This window comes from Anser brachyrhynchus (genome assembly GCF_964034855.1).
Source record: "Anser brachyrhynchus genome assembly, chromosome: 7".
Taxonomy (NCBI): Eukaryota; Metazoa; Chordata; class Aves; order Anseriformes; family Anatidae; genus Anser; species Anser brachyrhynchus.
In genome coordinates, this window is record NC_137701.1 from 22,121,254 (window position 1) to 22,142,793 (window position 21,540).

Genomic DNA, 21,540 nt, shown 5'->3' on the forward strand with positions numbered 1-21,540 from the left:
TTCATAACTTCACCATGACAGACATGTATTTATTATCCTGTACACTTATTTGAATTTATTCAGTTTTTTATCTACTGATTCGTTTTCCTATTTAGAAAATGTTATCAGTTATCCAAAAAAAAAAAAAAAAGAAATTACATGAATTACACATGTTGTTTTTACAGATGTGTAAGAATCACACAGGAATTAACGTAGCTATTCTCACTTGCAAATTCTTTTTTTGTGTGATCATATGTCCAGGTGCTACAGAAATCAATGGAAAACTCACACTAATGAGCTTGGATTTAACTGTTAACTTGTTCTAAAAGAGAAATGCCAGTTTAGCATTTTACTGATGATGGGCTACTGTACTGTGCAGTGCCCAAAGATCAATATGCCAAGTCTTCTAGAAGAAAAACCCATTGTAAATCTCTGTGGTGCATTGCTGACACAAGGGTTTTTATAGAACAAACAAGTTTTCTCAACACTTTCTCACCAAAGAGAATTCAGTATTTCTGAAGAATGAATTGTACTGGTTTGAAATGTCTATAGGCTGTCCTGATCATTCTGACAAGTCCAGACTTACTGATTTCATCTGTGTCTTTAGGTCAGCAACAGCATGTAAAGCTGAGGAGGAAAGGAAGCCAGACAAAACCCCTGTTACAAATTAGCTTAAAACATCTATGGAAATCTCTAAGGGGTTGCTAAGCCATTGTCTCACCATAGATGCTTTGCCTTCTCCTCTGCCATGCTGGAAAATTTAGGTCTTGACCAGACCACTGTACTAAATGATAATGGTCCTATCCCCTACTTGAAATAAAATTGGACAGAATTAGCATGGCATTAACAAAGAAACAAACAAACAAAAAAAAAAACAAGTTCTTGTAAGTTTCTTCAAAAGACTGTCCCCCAAGCTGATCAGTACTGTGTAGAAATACACATAGTATGTTTCTCCATCAATGATGAGAGCCAATTTATAGCCTTCAAATATAAATAAAAATATACTTATATATTACTTTAATTTTACATAATTGAGCACAGCCCAGGTAGAACACAATATCTGTCTGAAATAATTTCATGGCACATATTATAAAACTAATGGCACGTATTTTAAGAATAACCTGAAATACAGAGTGGATAAAATATGGACTTCACAGCTAACTTTAACGATCTTAAACATGGGCCACCTTCCCATCACATCTTTATTGCTGCAGATTTTGCCCAGACATTAAAACATTTTGTACTGAGTACAACTCTCTTCTACCACACAAAAGCATTTCAAACTTTTCTTTTAGCAAACTTTTCAATTTAGCAAAAAATACAATCAAAGGGAATCAATACATTGGTCAAGCTAAACTGACTGTTTTTTAGAACTCTGAAGAGTCAAATGTTACTCAAAATTTGTATTAAAAATGTGTCCCTGAAAGTCTTCACCCCTATACCTCTTATTATTTCCCCACCCCCCCGCAGCACAGGATGTTATAATGTTCTAGACCCCATGCAATTTAAATCTTCTCAGGACTACCCATAGGGCAAAGTCCCCTTTCTTCAGCAATTCATGCACGTGTTGTACTGAAGCAAAAAGCATACCAAATCCAATACCACAAAGTGACTGCACATTTCTGCATTTAATGTACAAGTCTTATTTTCTGTGTAGGGTTGGTAATCTACAGACAAACACATGGAGGTTAATTTTCTCTACAGCTAGTGAAACAAAATTTCTGGACACAGGCTATGGAACATGCAGATAAACAGTTCTGGGATTTCTGCAACCGTGTGTGTTTGTTTATACAGTGAGTAAAAAAGGAAGTAGTAAACAAGGAAGCAGCAGGGGCTTCTTTGCAGCAGGGGCTTCTTTGCAGCAGGGGCTGTGTGATCAATTTTATACCCTGTTTGGAGCATTTTGAAGGCAACTGCATACAGAAAAATCACTAAACGTAGGGTTGTGGAAGGAGACTACTTGTTTCATCTCTTGAATGCCATTTCAAAAATGCAGGTTTCTACTGTTCTTTCAGTAGGTGGGAGGAGGGTTTTTTGCCACCAGTAGACTAGCAAGTTTCACTCCCCAAAAATGTGAGTAAAATTTCAGCCTTTGTGGCAAACAGTATGCAAGCAAAATACTGTTTCCATTCGTAGAGTGAACTACCCATCCAGAGTTATGGCAAGCTTAATCAGCATCTAAGAAGAAAAAAATGCTTCATGAAACACAAAGGAAAAAGAAGCAGCAACCAACCTCTAGGTAGATTTCGTATCTTTTTCTCCAGTATGCAGAAGAATGGCTGTCCATGTATTACCAAGCATTTATATGAAGACCTTCTGAAATAAATCGTTTACTAAAAAATAAAAATTTTGTACAAATCAGCTGTGAAGAAAATCAGAAGGAGGTTCAGTGGATGAAAGCATTATGCTTTATTTTCAGACTAACATCTTTCATAAATTTAAGTGCTCAATATTGTACCAGCCAGGTGTCAGAAATGAATAGTGAACCTGCCAGGAGAGATGTTTTCCATTTCTTAAGCACTATCACGGTCCATGACAGAATTGATTGGCTTTCTGACATATACTGCTACTACTGGCAAGGATAAAATATTATCTGTCTTTAAATAACTATCTTTACACCAAATTTATTCTCTTCAAGTGAGTTCAGTAAAATAAATATTTTGCTTTTTAAAATGATATATGAAATAATCTAAATACAAAGTACTTGTAAGTTCCTTTCATAGAATACTGAAACATTTTTGACAAAGGGCTTTCTTTATAATTTAAATAAAATATCATCAAAATATGCAGTGGACTTTTTAACCTTTCCTTTTAACCTAAAGGTACTGGACCTTTACTTGAATGGGGATCTTAATCTAGTAGGTACTGTATGCTGTTCTTGATGAGGAAGATTTGAGTTCTCAGTTTGACCTGATTGCCTTCCACTGTGGTTTAAGATGTTAGTACACTCCATGATACTGTTTTGCTGTCAAAATACTGATAGAAAAAGGACTCATCACTGATCAGTCGCTCTTGTCTGTATGGTATAGCATTTCATGTGAACTGTGAATTATGAGATCAATTTGCATCACAAAAGCATAACAGAATTACAGGAAAGCATTGTTACAAAAACTGATCTTTTGCCTCCTGTTCTTAAAACTTTGCTGGTCACATAGCCCTTCCCAGTTAGCTGAGGCGTGGTGCTGCAATGATGTGGACATACTGTTTCCAGCTCCAAAAGTGGGAAAACCAGCACACCAATAAAATGGGAATTGCTACCTAAACAAGAGCCTCTTTCGGGTGCATAAAGAGATCATTGAGTGTGAAAGACGATATAAGCTATTGTAAACAAAGGCAAAAGCTTTATTGTGAATCACCTTCTCGTTGTTGTTATCTCTTCTGTTGTGTTTCTCCCTGCTAGCCAGACCACACTGACCCCAGAATGAGTCTCATATAAAGATCAGCATCACAAGGCAAGGGATCTGCTATAAGGCAGATGAAGACTTAACTGAATGATTGAATGATCACGTAGGTCAAAGGGAATCTTTCTGCATGATTTCAATAGACTTTAAATAAGGTTCCTAACAGGGGATAGCTTGCCTGAAGAGTTAGATTGCTCTCAGAAGTGAACTTGTTAAAATCTTTGGAACACAAACTTCTCAAATCTTTTTTTGCCAAATGTTCATCATTTTAATTAATATTCCGTGTCTGCAGAACTTGGTCATATGTCGGCACTGAGAATTTATGATTTCCCTACTGCTCAACTTTATCACTAAAATAATAATATATGAAAAGCCTATTACTGATCCAGTCATCCATCTCTACTGCTTTAGTAGCCTTGCAATAAGCAGGCAGTTTTACAACCTTCATTGCCAAACACCAATTTTCAATCAGCTAGACTTTGAAATGCTTCTGAACTCCCATTCAGAGAATGCAGGTTCTCAGCAGACACTGCATTTGAACCAAAAATAAAGTGAACAATAGAGGAAAACTCTACTACTAGGATGCCCAAGTTTTCTGTGGGCGTGTTTCCTTCTTTCATGACCTCAGTGCTCCCTTAAGGTAATAACTGCATGTGAACATGATAGAAGTGTTATCCTGGTTGTAATAAAATGCCAAGTTACAAAAACACTTTTTCTATATGTCGTGACACATATTTTAAAACAATAGCAGAGAACTACCAATGATTTTTCCAGAAAAAAGACCCCCATCACTCTTAACACATTTTCTCATCTTCCATTATGATGCTCTCCAGGTTGAGCTAGCAAAATGAAGGAACAATTATGCAAACATGAGAAACTACACAGTTCTCCTTAAACAGTAGGCTATCATCTTTCTAACAAAAAGGATTCATAATCTGATTCCAAAAGTGTATTACTGCTGGGGAAAGTTTTATTTCCACAGTTACTCTCAACAGTTTCATAACAGGATCATCAGCACAGAAAATTGTTTATATTTGGAGAATACCTACAAAAAGCCATCTACAAATGTCACACATTCTCTGATTATATAAATTACAATCTACAAGTTCTCCTGATGCTTACAGGACTGCATGGATTCTGTATGCGATCATTTAGAAAACGCACAGGGTGATATTACTCCATGAACAACCATAAGGCTACACCATACTGTTGCAAAAGGGCAAATCTATAAATAAATGTGAATCCTTTTGGCTTCTCTCAGAAATATTAAGAGTTAGAAAAAAACAACAATAAAAACATATTGAACCATCAGCTATGCAGATATGGCAGACACCAGGACTTACCTCTTCATATATTTTATACTTTTTTTTTATTGAATTGCAGTTATTTAGTTTGCCCAACGAAATGACAAATTGCCTTTTATATTGTGTTGCAAAGAAAGACTTTGAAAGAGTAGAGTCATTTCTCCGGCAAACATGCTATACATTTCATCCTGAGTTACTGCTTTCTGTCCTGATGTAACAGGAAAGTTAAAACCTTATTGTCAGGTTCCTGAGAGCTTTAGGAGTATTTAGGTAAGCAACAACGCTGACTTAGCATGCAAATCTAACTTTTGTCCTTTTTAGAAATGACTTTGGCACAATGAAGGGGCATGACATTTGTATAAAGTTAATGATAATCCTCTGACCCCCACACCTCACCACCCTATTGAATATAACTATGGATAGCAAACACTGAAGAGTTTGTAAATAACAGTAAGGGTATTGCACAAATATGGGTTGTATGCCAGCAGATGTTGTACATATTTGTTGATAGCAGAGGAGCCGTGAGACCTAGGAGTCTTAATTTCAGACCTTGGGAAGCATGCAGAGGCTAACTGCCCACGTCTGTGTTTCCTCTTCGGTGTCACTCCTGTATTCTCACTGAAGTCACTCAGCTCTTGTCTGCAGAGTTGCAGCAGCTTGCTGCAGAAAGACGTCCCAGCACCTCCCCTTGCCAGCAGCGCTGTCTCGTCTCTCCAAGTTTCCTTCTCAACCTCCATGCTGTTATTCTTAATTCTACTTTCTAGACATTTGTTTTCAATCAATCTTTTAATGATCTCTTGCCACCCTCTCCTATTTCATCTCTGTCCTCCCTTCAGAGCACGTGTGTATATACACACATTAATTTTCTTGAGTTGGCAATGCCTGGCTCCAGCCTCCTTCACCAAGGTCCTCATTCAATCTCAGTGTCATTTTTATTGCTTTTTATTTATAACTGTATAGAGAAGGCTCTTGTTCTTCGCTAAAAATGAGAAAAATAATAATTAAAGATAATCAGAAAAGTGGAAGAATTTAATTTTCCTTTTGTACTTCTATTTACATGTGTTTTTATTTGTTATACAAAATTCAACTTATAATAACACAAAGCTAAGAATAAGCTTAGAGATTCCATTTCCAGCTATGTCATTTCATATTGAAAACAATTTGCCCCATCCTTTCTAGCAGTCTATTCCCTGTTTTAAAACATTTAAATTCCCTGTTTTAAACATTTAAGACAGCCTAAATGTGTGCTGTCTTTTCCACCAAAATTCATCAATACCTCATGGAAATCAACTCAAAAACAATAAATAAGTAGAAACAGAGAGAGTAAAGCAGACAGACAATGAAAACAGAAAATGAATGCACTTTAATTCAGTACTGTAACAGGTATGACATAGATGAGGGCTGAGTGCCAGGAGAGAGCACTAGAAAGATCACTGAGCTTTGCTTTTGTTTCATTTTGCAATATGCTATGTAGTTATTATAATATGATATATGAATTCTTTTACTAGGAGTTGACTTCTTCCTCACTGTCTCCTACTTTTTGTCCTGAGATTTTATTCAAACTCTGCTTGACAAAGGTGCAGCAGGGATGCTTTGACAAAAACCTCAAAATCCTAGATTAGTGCAGAAACCGAATATGTACTAGAAGCACGTGGTTAGGTTAGTTCACATAAGATGAATGGATATGAAGTTATTTTTAAGAGAACATGTTAAATACTTTCTTTTCTTACTCATATCCCTGAAAACTCTGATTTCATTGTTCTCATTGTACAGTTAGAGCACCTGGAAGCAATCAATCCATTGAAGCTCACTTTCACATATATTATCGTTAATCAAATAAAAGATTATCTTAGTGAATTAAAGATACAGTAAGAAACTGCACCATCTCCCTGTATCCTCTGCATGCTCATTGATGTTTTTAGGGAGAGGAAAAAAAAAGGCACTGAATTCAACTTCTGCCACACTTTGCTCTTGACAGTTAAATTGGAATAAAAAGATGTATAAATGTTTATTTCTCGTGAATATAAGGAGATAGATTTGGTAACAGTGAAGTTAAAAAAATACCACTTTTATGTAAATAGGATACAGAGTTGGGCTGTTACATATCCAAAGAGGTTATGACATTTAACTACAGTGTGGGAGTGCATCATTTCACTTTTAGGAAGGGTTCAAACAGCACATTGTTTCTTTGGCTAGCCAGTTCATGGCAGAAAAGGAGCATCAAAACTCCACATGTCTGTTTGAAATTTATGTCACGAAATCCATGAGCCTCTACATGGCTTCTTTCAGAGAGGTTATCCTAGGGAAGCAGGTAAGAGGAGCAGTCATCTTCCCTACTCACTATAATGCAGCCTGATTTTCCCTGGGGATCAGAGACCTTCAGTACATCCTTGCATGCATACATGCAGACCACAGATGGGATGAGTCAGGAATAGCACAAGGTAAAACCAAGAATAAATACTGGAAGGTGATGCATGTCTTTTAGATCTTAATGTAGATTTTTCCTTGGCAAAATGGCTACGAACACACTTAAGAATAGGGTATTTTGGCGTATTTACACACCAGAATACCTTATAGAACAAACTAGGGAACTGTTTGCTTTGTTTTCATACGTAAATATTTGTTTAGATAACGGAAATTCTTATTTCCATCCTTTACCTCCAAAGCCCAAGATACAAGTGTATAGGCAGCACAAAAGCTTCAAGGATAAAAAGGTCAGGTCTGTATCAGAGTGTAAGGGCAGAAGCAGGTGTGGATGACAAGGCCACTTGCCTAGGTGTGAACTAGCAACACTTTGTGCAGCTGATGATGCTTGGATAAGAAACATCCTCTGTCTGCTAACTGCAAGTCATTCCACCTGCAAGCAAGGATTTGCCATGTCAGACTGTCAATACCATCTCTATCATCATTACTACAAATTCCCACTATTCTTCTACTTCTTGTGCTGGCTTTGGTCAGACACACACCTCACTGGTGGAATGGAGCTGAATCCTGGGCTCTACATTTCCATTTCTAAATCTTGGCAGGACTTTGGAGGGTCAACACTGCCCTTTTCCACCCAGACATAACGTGTAGTGTAAATTCAGTACAGAAAAATAAATCCTATTGCCAGACAAGCAAAAACAACTGGGGAAAAAAAAAAAAAACAACTCAACTTTCAGGTTCTTCCTTATATTTCTAAATTTCCCTTAGTGAAAATTATTTTTCCCCTAAATCATAAACAGAGAGCTGACACAAAGCCAACCCCCAAATAGCCTGTTCCACACAGTTGGCAGAATTTTGAGAGCTTATCACCGTACTAATGCTACTTAGAAAGTATACAGGTTCAATATATTTCTAGTTATTAAATAAGATGTACCAAATATATTAGAATATAATGTCCTTCTTTATTTTCTAAGATTACAGCTGAACATCAGCTGCCAAAAATACATGAATATTTTGTCTAAATTTTTTAATTTAGTGAAGTGGTTCACTTCTAACATCGAGTTCTTTCTGGGATTACTTCTGAGTCATAACTGATGATGACTTTGAGTTTCATCTTCTTGGACATATTTTTGTATTTTATTTTTGTATTTTATTTTTGATCAAGGGTACTTATCTGTGCAATTTTTCAAAATAGGAGGGTGATATTCTTTCTTATTGAAAATATGCTCCATGACCTTTTAAAGTATTAGGTGTATTAGTATTAATCCCATCCAGAAACATACAACTACCCAAGAATCCCAGTTTAAAAAAACAAACCAATACAAAAACAAATTTAAGTATATTTTTATTCGCACAATCATGAACAAAATACAATCTTTCCTTCCTATATTACACAAAATATTTTGAACAAAAACATGAGTTAGTGAACAAGCTCTCCAACGTACCAATTTGTTGGAAATCAAAATGGATATTTTTCTAGTTTTATAATACTTGGATTACATTTGAGGTTCATCTTAAGTGTGGTGGTTCACCACCCAGAAGTGGCAATAAAAGTGGGAATATCTGGATCTGCACAGATATTTCCTCAGAGATATATACAGGCTTCTCTGAAGAGGAGGATGGGATTAGAAAGTAATGTAGTTCACTCTGTACACAGGATACAGAGCAAATGGACAAATAATTGTATAGTGTCAATCATGATTGAAGGTCCCAGAATCATTTTAAGGATATTTATACAATGAAATTATCAGACTCCATTGATCCCATGAATGGCTGAATGTTTCAGTTTGCACCAACAGCAAGCTGTAGAAAGCTCTTTGAGGCAGAGAGCTCTAGAGGCCACTGGAAAAAATCAGAAAGAAGGGGTATGCATCAAATGATTAATATCCTAAAAATTAACACAAAGCTGCCTGACTGCTGCATTAATTTTAAGACCAAGACTCCAAACAATGTAGACTAGCCAGAAAGAAGATGACACAAAAAATTCCAGAAAGTTTAATTTTACACAACCTACAACACCAGGAAGGTTTATATAATCTGATAAAACATCTTCAGCTTTGATACAATGATTTGTGTTAAGTATCTTAGATGAAAAAACAAGTGCTTCTCATTACAAGAGTTAGCTAGAATGTAATGATTTAAAACAGAGCCCAACAAAGATTTTAAAAGTCTTCAAAACTTTAGGTTGTCCAGAGACCAATTAAATTTTTCTCTGCTGCAAGATAGCAGAATTGGGTTTCAATTTGCTCCAGATAAATATTTGGATAACTAAACCGAGCCTACTGAGAAAATATTTAAGAACAAGAGCATGTGCTGGAAGGCGGTGGAAGAAGTGTTTGCACTGTCTGGCAGCAAAGGTGGACTTCAGATTCTTCAAACACATGGACCCCTTTGCCACCATGACTGCACTGCTCATATTCCTTCCCTGCCACCTCCTTGAGGAATTTGCATCAAAGTATTTAAAGAGAAAGATGTAAATAGTAATGAAGATTAACTTGGATTTTGGAGGTTCTTTACAGTTTGATATTTCAGACTAAATCACAACTAACTGAAAGAAGAAACATAGCGCACCTTAGGTGAAGTAGGAAAAAAGCATACAACCAGGCATCTGGTCTTGTGATGTCTTGCCTTAGAACAGGAGATTCAGAAAAATGAATATAAAGTCTTACTGTAACTATGCAAAACTGAAAATAAATTGAATCATGGTTTTACTTTTGAAGATTTAATATAATATATCTATACTAATTTTAGATGAGTTTGTTAACTCCAATGGAATAGGTCTATTAAAATTACAGCCAGATTTATAGTTTCTAGTCCTATAGCTTCCATAGCTTTAAAATTGGTTCAAATCTGTTTTTAAGAAAGGTGAGGAAAAATGTTGTATATAAAAACTCACTGTTCGTACAAAATGCTTTAGCTGGAGGAGAAGCTTCATTAATCTTTAGGGCTGGGCTTTGAGAATTGAATTTTTTTGGAACATAACATTTTATTTACTGGCGGTTGACAAACTGTAGTGTTACCTGCCAGCTGGCTTCAGTTAAATAAAGTTGATTGATAGGCTAGGACATACATATGAAGAAGATTATGAAAATGGTAGAAACTTACTTTTTTTTTTTTTTTAATTAGTCAGGCTAAGCATTCCTCTGTCTTGAACAGGATCATTTTTATTCATCATCTGTATTATTCTACCTCTTATAGTACCAACCATCATTAGGGTTACTGTCCGCTAGCCTCTTAACGCTCTGTAGGAATAAACGGTTTGGACGTACTGTACGGTCTCTGAATGCTTATAATCATACAGCATAATTTAGATATTATCTCTGTGTCTACTGCAATCTCATCTCTGTAGAAAGGTGTGTGTGCAAAACAGTGTTCAGGAATAAATGAAAGGAATTATATTAATATAATTCACTAGTTAAGTGTAGAGGTAGAAAGCAATAGCTTCTGCAAGTTTTTCTACCCCCCCCCCCTTTTTTGACATTTCCAAAATAATCTAGTTATTAATCCCTTCAACTCTGTTTCCAAGACAGGTAATTCCAGGTGAGATTACTAGTAAACAAATAGCAGCTGCATCCTTAGCTGTTTATTTTTTCCTTTTTGCCTTTCTACTTGTTTGCATCTTGCCTTAGCTTATTTCTTACTGACCACAGTCTGCAGGCAACTGCTATTTCTTAACTTGTGTTTGAAATACCTTTTGATTGACACACAACACCTCTCCATCAGAGGGAGAGGCCCTTTACAAAGGGTCAGAAGCCCAATTGCACAAAGTTTTGCACTTCAACTGATAAAGAGCTGGGAGCACGGCCAAGGAATCCTGTACAGTACCCATAAATCGTAGTTTGTCTCTTCTGTCACCAGGTGTAACAAAGACTGAATGGTAGAACAATGATCTTCACTGATACTAACAGCATTTCAGTACATAAATTAGAAGTAATTTTCTAAAGGATCACTGGTTTTGGTGAAAAAATTATGTGAAATTGAACTGCTGTTATCAGAGAAGGGTATCTTTATTTTTTATTTATACATATATATATGTATATATATATAAATTTGAAGAGGGCTCTGAATCCAAATAGATTCCCGAAGACCGTCATATTCGGTACAGTACTCCCCTTCAGTAAGAATACCTCTCTTATGTTTTGTGTCCAGAACATACCAGATTAGACCACAGAAATCCCTTGTAGCGTTTGAGACAAATCACATTCTAAGAAGGCTACTATCTGCCTATCAGGTATAGCAAAATAAATAAATAAATAAATAAAATATTAGGGCACTTAATTTATTTCGGTGGTCCACAGGCTGTCCACCAGCCAGACACATGGACAGAAAGAATACTGCATGCACACGACAATTTTATGGCTCTATTTTAACTAAAAGCTCTCACCATTTTAATCAATATACCATGCCGATCTTCTGTCCTGGAAGGGGAGACAGGAACTTTCTATCATTTACCTTGCTGGTTCTCTAATGCAACCTGTACAGAGCTACTGAAAGATCCCCGCACTGTATCACAGTATTAAAAAAAACAAACAGGTGAAGAAAAAGCCCTTTCTTTTTCATCCAGGTCTTGGAATAATTCATTTTGGCATTCCATCCTATCTTATGATACCAAACAGCAGCAGGAGAGTAGGAAAGTGTGGTGACTGTGGTGTTTTGTGGATGCTATCAATCTGATTGGTCCCATACTTCAGCAGAGCAGAAAAAGAGCTCTGTCTTGGTTGTTTACCTGCTTCATTTATCATCCAAGATATGCTGATCACAAGCATCTTTAAAATTAGTTCGCAGCTAAAAAACAACAAAACCAACTCTATGCTAAACAAGCATAGCTCACACGGAGGACATGATGCTCAGACCTGTCCAGCATCTCCAGAATTTGCAGGAGTAACAATAATGTGTTTGCCAAATTGGCCTTATTGCTCTCCTTTTAAAAGCAACTGTTAAATTAAGACATCAGTAATGGTTACTGATTTAGGTACCTTCATTGGTTAAGAAAAAACAGAGCTCTCAGCTTCATTCCCAGAGAAACATAGAACATCTAACAAACGAGACTATCGAAACAAAACTTACTTGCATTGCAACTCCCATGCTCAAAGGATATAATACAAACTTATTTACATCTAAAGAGCTGTACAAGGGACAACTCAGCAACATCTCTTAATTCATGCTTGACTGTGACTGTCATTATCACCGGTAACTGGAGGCAACCACAGTTTAAAACTTGATGCCATGATACGAACTGAAGGAGGCTGGTCACTTGTCATTCTCTGTTCAGACACACTAAAATGGTCAGTGAAATTTATTTTTTTCTATGGCTCCAAAAAGAGGTTACTCCCTGGGTAGACTGGTACTAGCTAGCTTTAACACAGTCCAGCTTAAATTCTCCTTCAAGGGACAAGGGATTTCAATGAGACAAAAATCATTTTTAGTATTTAGTATTTGCTGGCCAAAATACTGGATCCAAATATCCAACATCTTGAGTTGTCTGAGAGGAATGGGCAAAAATCGAAAAGAAAAAAAGCACAACCCAATCTAGAACTAGATTTGAATGTGTAAATGGCATTGGTATTTATAACGATCAAAACCCCTACAAGTTGCATTTCTTAGCCATTTGAATCAAAATCTGGTTATTTTTTCCTGAAGTCCAGTTCTAATTTCTAGGCATTTTTATGTGAAATTTTATTTAAAATAATTTTTGCATCCTGTTTAAAAATAACTCTTTCAATCTGCAAATGTAGAGTAAGTTGTCAGATGTTCCCAGGTATCATACTTAATCTTTTATAATGATTTTTTTTTTTATGCCTGTGAAGAAAGATGGGATTTTTAGGTAAATATCTTTTCTTGAGGGGCTTTTATACCAGACTGTAGTCAATTGATACTCTGCTGGTGGTTATATTCAGAGAAGTCTGTTACAGCAATGCAGTTTAATTTCTGAGATACCCATATAACACTAAAACTGAACATCCATCAGAATCATTTTTCATTTTAGTGCCATTCTATTATTATTGGTGGTATTATATGTAATAGCGTTATTTGGTATTATTACTTTAGTATTCTTAGTTACACATAAGTAGTTTTGATCCCTTTGCATTAGGCAGTGTAAACGTAACTAAAACCAACAGCTCCTTTTCCACGGCACTTTATTTGATGCTATTGATTCAATCCATATTATATATGAATTATAGGGTGCCTCAGAATTTGTAATTTTTGCTGTCAAGAAAAAGCATGTTTAGTGGAAGAAAAGCATTTTCTAGTCAGCTGTATTTTCCACAGACCTTAGCTTCAAATATGATGGGCTTGTTGAAAATCCACTGATTTCTCTCTACCTTGAAAAATCTTAGGTCAACCGAGAATTCAGTTTCATCACAGATACAAACTTTGTAAAATCAACATGAGCAGTAATGTCTTACAGACAGACTGCAAACTGTATTTGCATTTTCAACATTTTTCAATTTCTAAATACCCTTCAAGTAGGTTGACTGAGAAGAAATATTCTAAAACATTACTAGTGGAAAAGGATGCAATGAATAAGCACATTAGCAGTAACCTGTTTTATACAATAACTATCAAACTGATGGCTGTATGCACTAATAAAGTGTATTTGTATTTTCTGGAAATTTGTACAGCATTTGTGGAGAATTATGCTTTTCACAAGATCGGGATTATCACGCCTTACAGAGGGAAAAGCATATAGTAATAGTAGAGCATCTAATTTTATCATTCACTGTACTTCTTGTTGATTTTGTTGGGAACAAAATCAAGTAGGTTTTGGCACTGAGCTGTGAAAACTCAGATATTTACAGGAGGCAAAGTGAACATCTGTGAAATCTCTCTTTCCAGAGCAGCAGTCACCCAAAGTGTAGGCACTCATATGCAAATCCTTAGCCCTCCCAGGGAAATGCTCGGGAACTTGAGATGTGGCATAGGGAAAAAACACTGCAACTGGTGCTTTTGCGTGTCTGCAAGAGGCTGAACTGTGGCTGCCCAAGGAGGATTCTTCTGTTCTTTGCAGGAGCCATGGGCTGAGGCTGGCAGCTGTTCCAGGCAGGCAGCTCTGGAGCTACTCAAGAATGTGGCCTAAGGCACTGTGCCCCTCTGTTGCAGTGCATGTAGTGTATGTGCGTGGGCATGCATTAAAAAGCATGGTCTTGCAGTGCAGAAGTGATCCGGAGGTTCTGAACACTAGTGAATCACCTTATGCTGCCATTGCACCCTTAATATTAATCTTTACTACAGTGCATACCACAGCTGTTTCATAACTCTCAATTTAATTTTTTTCATAATAATATGAAATGTTGGCATAATTAAATACATAAAAAGTATGAATATTTCATAATTTTGTGGGTTTTATTGCAGAGTTTACCACAGCATTTCCACCCAACTTTGGGACAGGTATGAATTGGCTATGCAAGTTGTAAGAGAGGGGGCAAAAAAGATCTGTAGGAGACAGACAAAACAGAAACTCCAGCAAATCACAACCAAAGTCCAACCATATCGCTCCCAATAAAGATTCCACTATTACTGCTTTGGTTTAAAGCAACACAAGATGTTGGATATTTGGATCAAGCCTTCTGATTCAAGCTCATAAAACAAACGTTAGCCATTTGCGGAGAGCTGAAGTAGCTGGAGAGAACATTCTAAGTCTAGTACAAAAAGGTCACAGTAGACACACAAAACTTGTCTCTTCTGATCCACCCTTTAAAATAAGATGGGCATTATTCTGGGCAGGAAAGAAGACTTTAATAACGCCAAACCACAAAATCAACTACAATTAATCGTTTTCTCACTGCTCTGGTAGTTCTAACACTTTAGAAAGAACGCATAATAAGAGTATCTTAGTCCTAGCTAGCTTTTATACAGACTTCTCAAGAACTTTGTTATTTTATTACCAGTAGTGAACCTAATACTCATATAAACTGTTTCCCAATTATATTGTAAGTGCTGGCCAACTGAACAGAAAGAAGATACTTTGGGAAGATTTACAACAGTAAATATTTTGGAAAAGACAGATTTTCACTGTACCATGGAAAGCAAAACATTTAACTCTGCCTTTATCTTTCCCATGCTTGTTATTTAGGTCCAAACAGTTAAATTTAATGGGAGGTTAGAAGGAATAGAAGTAATATGTTATGTTTCAAGAGACAGACCAAGAAAAGAATGTCCAGATGTTTGACTTTTCTTTATGAAACATTCTTCTATGTACTAATACTGGAAACGTCATTATGCTATTTCAGTAGTAAAGAAGGTGCGATAGTAGAGGACTATATACAATAGCAACTATGTCTAGTCCTTTTTCCTTCTGGAGTGACTAATTTTACAAGTTTCATTCATAAGAGCAAACCCAAACAATTAAATGAATTTCATGTAAACGTACACGACAATAATTAATGACTGTGATAATATAAGCCAGAAAGAAATCAATTATGAAAAAAGAGAATAATAGAAAAAGATAATTTTTTCCAGGAAAGGTTTCTGCATTTTATTAAATAAGGAGCATTTCTTTAATTAAGGAAATGTTTCTCAGTACAATGTGTCTGGATCCAATCTATTCAAAAGAAGGCAATGCACAAAGTCTGAACAGTGGACAGAGCCCTTGGAATCAATTAGAGATTTTACTTCAATACCCGAAGATCTCTTTGGGAAGCAAACAAAAAAAAACACAACATAAAAACAAAAACAAAAAAAATGATGAAAAATTACAGAACTTAGACCTGTTGGAAGGAGGCCTTAAAGGAAGAGTCAGTTACCCAAAGGTTGAGTAGAGAAGAATAAACCCTAACATTTAGAAAAAGTTGGAGAAGTTAATAATCTGCAAAAAGAAAAATATGATTTTTTTGGAGGGGAAAAGATCTTTTGCTAGTGTACACCATCACAACTTCATTAATTTCAATTGCATTTTGATAGTATGTATTAGTCAATAATCACAAAGTTTTGTTAAGGCCAGGTCTACTGGGTTTCAAACTCCTGTTAGGAATAACATCATGTTTTCAGACAGCTTTCAGCAAGGTTGCTTATTGAAAGTATCCTTCAGAACAAGGCAGCTGAGCCCAGAAAGGTAAAACTGATTGAGTAACTATAAACATGCCAAACAACATTCCTAGAGACTGCAAACCTTTATGGCAGTTTAACCACAGAGCACAACTAGTGTCTTATCTGAATTCTTGCACGGCCAAAAAATGCTAAGAAATACCTTTCATTTTCATTTGAACATCAGACTGCTTGCCTGGTTCTTTAATCATCTCATTAAAGAGAGTTCCTAACATTTTTGATTTTCTAATTCACTTTGAACAAATGCAGTAATTGCTGAGGAAAACACACTTGATCTCTACGTACAGCATGTGAGAAAAATGTGCATCACCGCTCAAAGGAGTGAAGCAATTAATTTAAGCTTCAAGACAGTATCACTGTCTTGATTCAATAAGGAAAAAATATTTTTGAAATTTTAAATATATTAAAATGAAAACCTTTTATAGTATTTGGATATTTTTTGGAAATGCTTAATACTGTAAAAAAAAAAAAAAAGAAATATTATGGTTATCTCATTTATAGTTTTAAGAATACCAAACTGTTAAGGCTGCATTTTCAACAAAAATAAAGTCAAATGACAGCATGATAATCTCCCAGATAACATACAATAACAGAATGGTTTGGGTTGGAAGGGACCTTAAAGATCACTTAGTTCATCCCCCCTGCCATGGGCAGGGACACCTCACACTAGACCAGGTTGCTCACAGCCCTATCTAACCTGGCCTTGAACACCTCCAGGGATGGGGCATCCACACCTTCTCTGGGCAACCTGTTCAAGTGCCTCATAACCTTCTGAGTAAAGAACTTATTCCTAATATCTAATCCAAATCTCCCGTCTTTTACACCTTATCCTATCACTAGTGTATGACATAGTATGACTAGCTTAAAATCTGACAGTTTTTGAAGAAAATAATGAAGTTCAATAGCCAAGTAATTATAAAGGTTTCTACTAAAGATGTCGGCATTTCATAACTAAGCAGTTGTTTTCCCAGATGCATTGGTAACCACTGTAGAACAGGGTGCATCAAGTCCCCCAAGATTTCCCTGCCTCATTTTTTGTTAAACATCGTACTTGCAACAGAGACTTCCAGTCAATGAGCTTGTCTGAAAAAGGAATACACAACCTGGGATTCTCAGGACCTTGTTCATTCCCAGATCTATCAAACAGACCGAAATACAGGTTCTTCTTCTGCTCATGTTGTCTGTTCATTCCTCCCATCTATCCAACGTATTAATTTTCTGCTCACCTAATCATGCCCCCACCTATGAATCATTTAGGAATGACATGCTCTTGACAGCCTACTGACACGTGTACTGTACCTTGTATACCATAGTGGCTCTGTCACCTAACATTACTAACATCATCCATCTCATCATCTTATTTTGTACAAGGAGATGTGCTCTGTGAATATAATACACAGCTCTAACCAGTTTGAGATAAATTATCAGCGTAGCACATTTCACAGATGACTCCCATTATGTCCCACAGACATAGTATAAGCTGCTCCCTAGCAACTGCAGCAAAAATTTCCCCCTTTACGTATTTTTCCTATCTGAAGAAACCAACTTGCTATTTTATGAACTTCATATATAAAAGAATCTTGGCTACTGTCAGCTCAAATTATTCCGACTAATGGTCCTTAAGATGCAGTTTTAGCCCTTTGCCTTGTTTGGGTTCCAATACTGATGTTTTGCCTCTTGCAAAACCCCCACCCTCAGTAATTTTAGCATCAAGAACTCTTCTTTTTATTTTTTTTTTCCAACATGAGAAATTTATTATCAATAAAAACTAACCATTTATACTAGACTTATAATATTGTTATAAACTAGAAATACATTTTATATGGGAAATGAAACTGCTAGTATGCTGGTAAGAGTGACATGATTTATTTTGTGGAACATCAGGAAGACTGTCTTTTGGTTGGACTTCATTCACAAACTGAATGGGATTGCACATACTTTCAAAGGAGTACATGCTTTTGAATGGACTATTGCTTCCTATGTTACCTCAAAAGTCTATTTAAATGAACTTTCTGGGGAAAGCCAGAAGTTACTACTCCTTGCTTTCAAACACCAGCCTCATGCTTACATCACACTTAACGAATAGGAAGATGTGACCAGTGTGAAATTTGTATTCATTTAACACACCAGAAGATATTTTAACTGAAAAAACTCAATAGCAGCAGCTAATTACCCCTCCACAAATCAACAGAACCTTCCACCAAATGGCACCAATTTCAGACCTCTGCCAGGAGGGAGGGCGTGACAGCATACTGCATCCTCCCCACATAAAGGTGGACGTTATCCAGGCTGCTGAGGCCAGCACATTCAGTGAACAGCCAGTTCAGTATCGTACTGCTGGACAGGGACCTAGTGATGAACCAAAAAAATGATGAGGAAGGTGCTGAGAAGGGGAAGGCTGAACTAGAGGATGCATCTCTTAAACCCTCTGGTACCAGTTGGTTTGAACCTGGACCATTAATTGGGCTTCACAACACACAATGTCAAACTGACTTCAGGCATTCTGTACTGTGGGTTAGAGTAGGTACCACGACTGGATTCTCTTTATTAGACTGATATACTTAACATAGTGGTAGTAACTGCAGACAATGATAGCAAGCACTGATCGTACATTATGCGAAGTCTATTTCCTAGTGGTTGAGTCCCTCAGCATCTCAAAAGCCAAGGTCCTGTGATGAAGAGAGGCTCTCTGCAACAGTTTGTGAAGTTATCCTTTTTCCTCTGACCTTCTAGCATCAGTGCTCTTACCGATGGTGATAACTAGACCAAACTTGCACATTTGCAGTGATGTGCAGATTTTGGTGTCTGTTCTGAGTAAGGTCTAAAATTTATCTTAAGTGTAATAATACAGTAAAATATATATCTAGATATAAAAAATACAACATACATAATAGCTTTTTGAGACAACCTCTAGAGCTTTAAAAAAAAATTATTTTCCTGCCAAAAAGAATTATATCAAGCTTGTGATACAGCAGTAAGTACAGAATCTATTAAATTTTAGATGTTCGAGGAATAACTTTTACAAAAATATTTTACATTTTTATAGAACTGCATTAGTTTCCAACTCTGAAATACAAGGTTCTTGTAGAATGAAGAAATCACTGGCTAAAAGATGCTATATACATGTAAAGGGCTGTATACCATTAATTGCCATGAGCTTTTTATTTTTAAACAAAGTAGTGGATTCACAGTGCAAAAGAAAAGCAAGTGCCTACAACACTGATTTTTGTGTGCACACGCATGGGGCTGGAATGACATTAGTGAACATTAGAACAAATAATTTAATCTGGTCTCTAGAGAGAGATACCCAGCCAAATCACAATATCTAATATGTTCTAATTATATTTAAGGTGAATTTCCAACTTTTCCCAAAAGAGCATATTCCAAACCTAACTAGAATTAATATTGGCAAATATTCTTTATTAAATTACAGTTCCATTTTCTTTTTTTCTTCCGAACAGCAAATATTTTAAGGAACATTAGAGAAACAGTTTTGTCCAAAATAATGTCCATTAATTCATTTTCTTTCTTGCTGTCTCTACCTAATACTGATACACACGAAAGCTATAAACACTGAAGAAATTTTAATTGAGCTTTTACAGGCAGACAGGCTAACAGAAATGTTGTATTCTACTTCAACATAGGACTTTAAGGATCTCGTCATTTTTATGTCTGACTCTGGGTTCAGTGAAGAGGCCAGTGACTCAGTTCAGGTGTTACACTATTCTTACACAGCCATATCTTCTCAGCTGGGCCAATTAACATTCAAGGGGCTCCAGGTGATTATGTTGCTTCTCGTACAGGGGTCATTTGGTATCTTTGCCCGTGGCGAAGGTAGAGTTTCTGTGCAGTTGTGTTCATTTAAAGTTGTTTACAGCACATTTTGTCCATATCAAAAATAAAAAGCACTGCAACTGTCACTCTTGCTGGCAATTTTAAATCAACCCTAAAAAAAATTTTAATGTGCAAAAAACATCATGTGATTACTAAGTAACTACACAAAAAATAAAGCATGTGCATAAGGTTCACTCACCAGGCATTGACACTAAGTTATAAGATAAATAAAACACATTGGCATAGAGGAGATTATTTAAGATGCTGCTCCTTGTGCTGCGTTTGTTTTGTGGAGAAAAGGATGAGCTCATGTTTTACAGATGTCAAACTTGTCACCACTACCACATTCAGCTGAAAAGCCCCTACTGAAAACCTTCAAAAAACAGCTCTTATGCAACATTATTTTTAAAAAGGTGCACAGCCCAGGACACTCGTGGTTTCAAAACTGCTAGTTGTGCCTAAGCAGCTCTCCTGTACCCTTTCTATCCTGCTGTGAAACATATGTGTTTCAGTTACAAGTGGTCTAAAAATAAGCACATGCACTCAGCTTTATCAATGCAGAAGAGAAATCCTATAAAAGCTTAACAATTTAGGATCTACATCATCTTCCACTGGCACACAGCCTTGCAGATGGTCACAGACAGCAATTCCAGGACAGAGGAGAAACCAGCACCTGTTAGCCCCAGACAACAGCAACTCAAACAGCAAATGCAGAGCAGACTTAGCCTTTCCCTTTAGGAAATCCTATCCATCTTTGCAACTGCTACAGAACTCTAGAGGGAATGCAATCTGTCCTTTCAGTACATCAGGAAAAGACAATAAACAACCCCTCTGCTGACTGATAACCTCTTTGATAAAAAGTATAGGATCAGTTGCATGCGACTACCCTTTAAGCATCCTCCTTGCAACCCTTTACGGAAACTGACCCTGAACAAATGCAAATAAAATTCACATACAAATTCATGCCAAGTTTTAACACAACTCTAGAACGTGATCCTGGAGACCATGTGACTCTGTGAAGCAGACATGATTTCTAAGTCATATGTCACTGCCACCAGAAGTCAAAAGCTATGCAGAAGTTGGCATGTTTAATAAAATGCCATTGAAATGTGTCTTAGCTAGAAGACTGCTATATGACAAGCTAAATTCTTGAAGGAAAGTAATCATCTTCAGTGTCACTTGGTAACTGACTAGCACTGAAGAAAAAAAAAAGCATTTCCAATAATTTCCATTAGAGCCGGGTATTCATAACTTCTGCATTGGGTAAAGTGTTAGAGTTCAAACTGCATTTCCATGAGAGAGTTGAATCTGGTGTACCTGCTATTATAATGTATGCTTGATGCAAAGTGTTATTAGTAGTAGCACAGTCTTTATTTCAGTGAGATTCTCATTTCATGAACAAAGTTTCTGCTGACATTTCTGTCAGCTTATGTGTTTTAGGTCTGCGAGGTATTGTGGGTTAGCCCTGGAAGGCAGCTGAGCATCACCCAGCCGCTCACTCATCCTAAGTGGGATGGGGGCAAGAATCAGAAAGGTAGAAGTGTGGGAGCTCA

At 36.5% G+C, this 21,540-nt stretch overlaps 2 protein-coding genes across 3 annotated transcripts in view; one reads left to right on the forward strand and one right to left on the reverse strand.

The window, feature by feature from the left end:
• The window catches only part of LOC308198518 (uncharacterized protein), a 196,227-nt gene that overhangs the window by 163,596 nt on the left and 11,091 nt on the right, over window positions 1-21,540 (forward strand). The gene's annotated exons all lie outside the window — the stretch shown is intronic.
• Window positions 5,524-21,540, reverse strand: part of LOC308198513 (uncharacterized protein) — a 28,964-nt gene continuing 12,947 nt past the window's right edge. The window contains exon 2 of one of the 2 annotated variants that reach the window (XM_080601038.1): window positions 5,524-5,663. In XM_080601038.1, the coding sequence (XP_080457164.1) occupies window positions 5,627-5,663 (37 nt within the window). In that variant the 3' untranslated portion in view covers window positions 5,524-5,626. Of the gene's footprint in view, window positions 5,664-8,958; window positions 20,100-21,540 lie in introns of those variants that run through there. The other variant, XM_080601037.1, reaches the window with a different exon arrangement.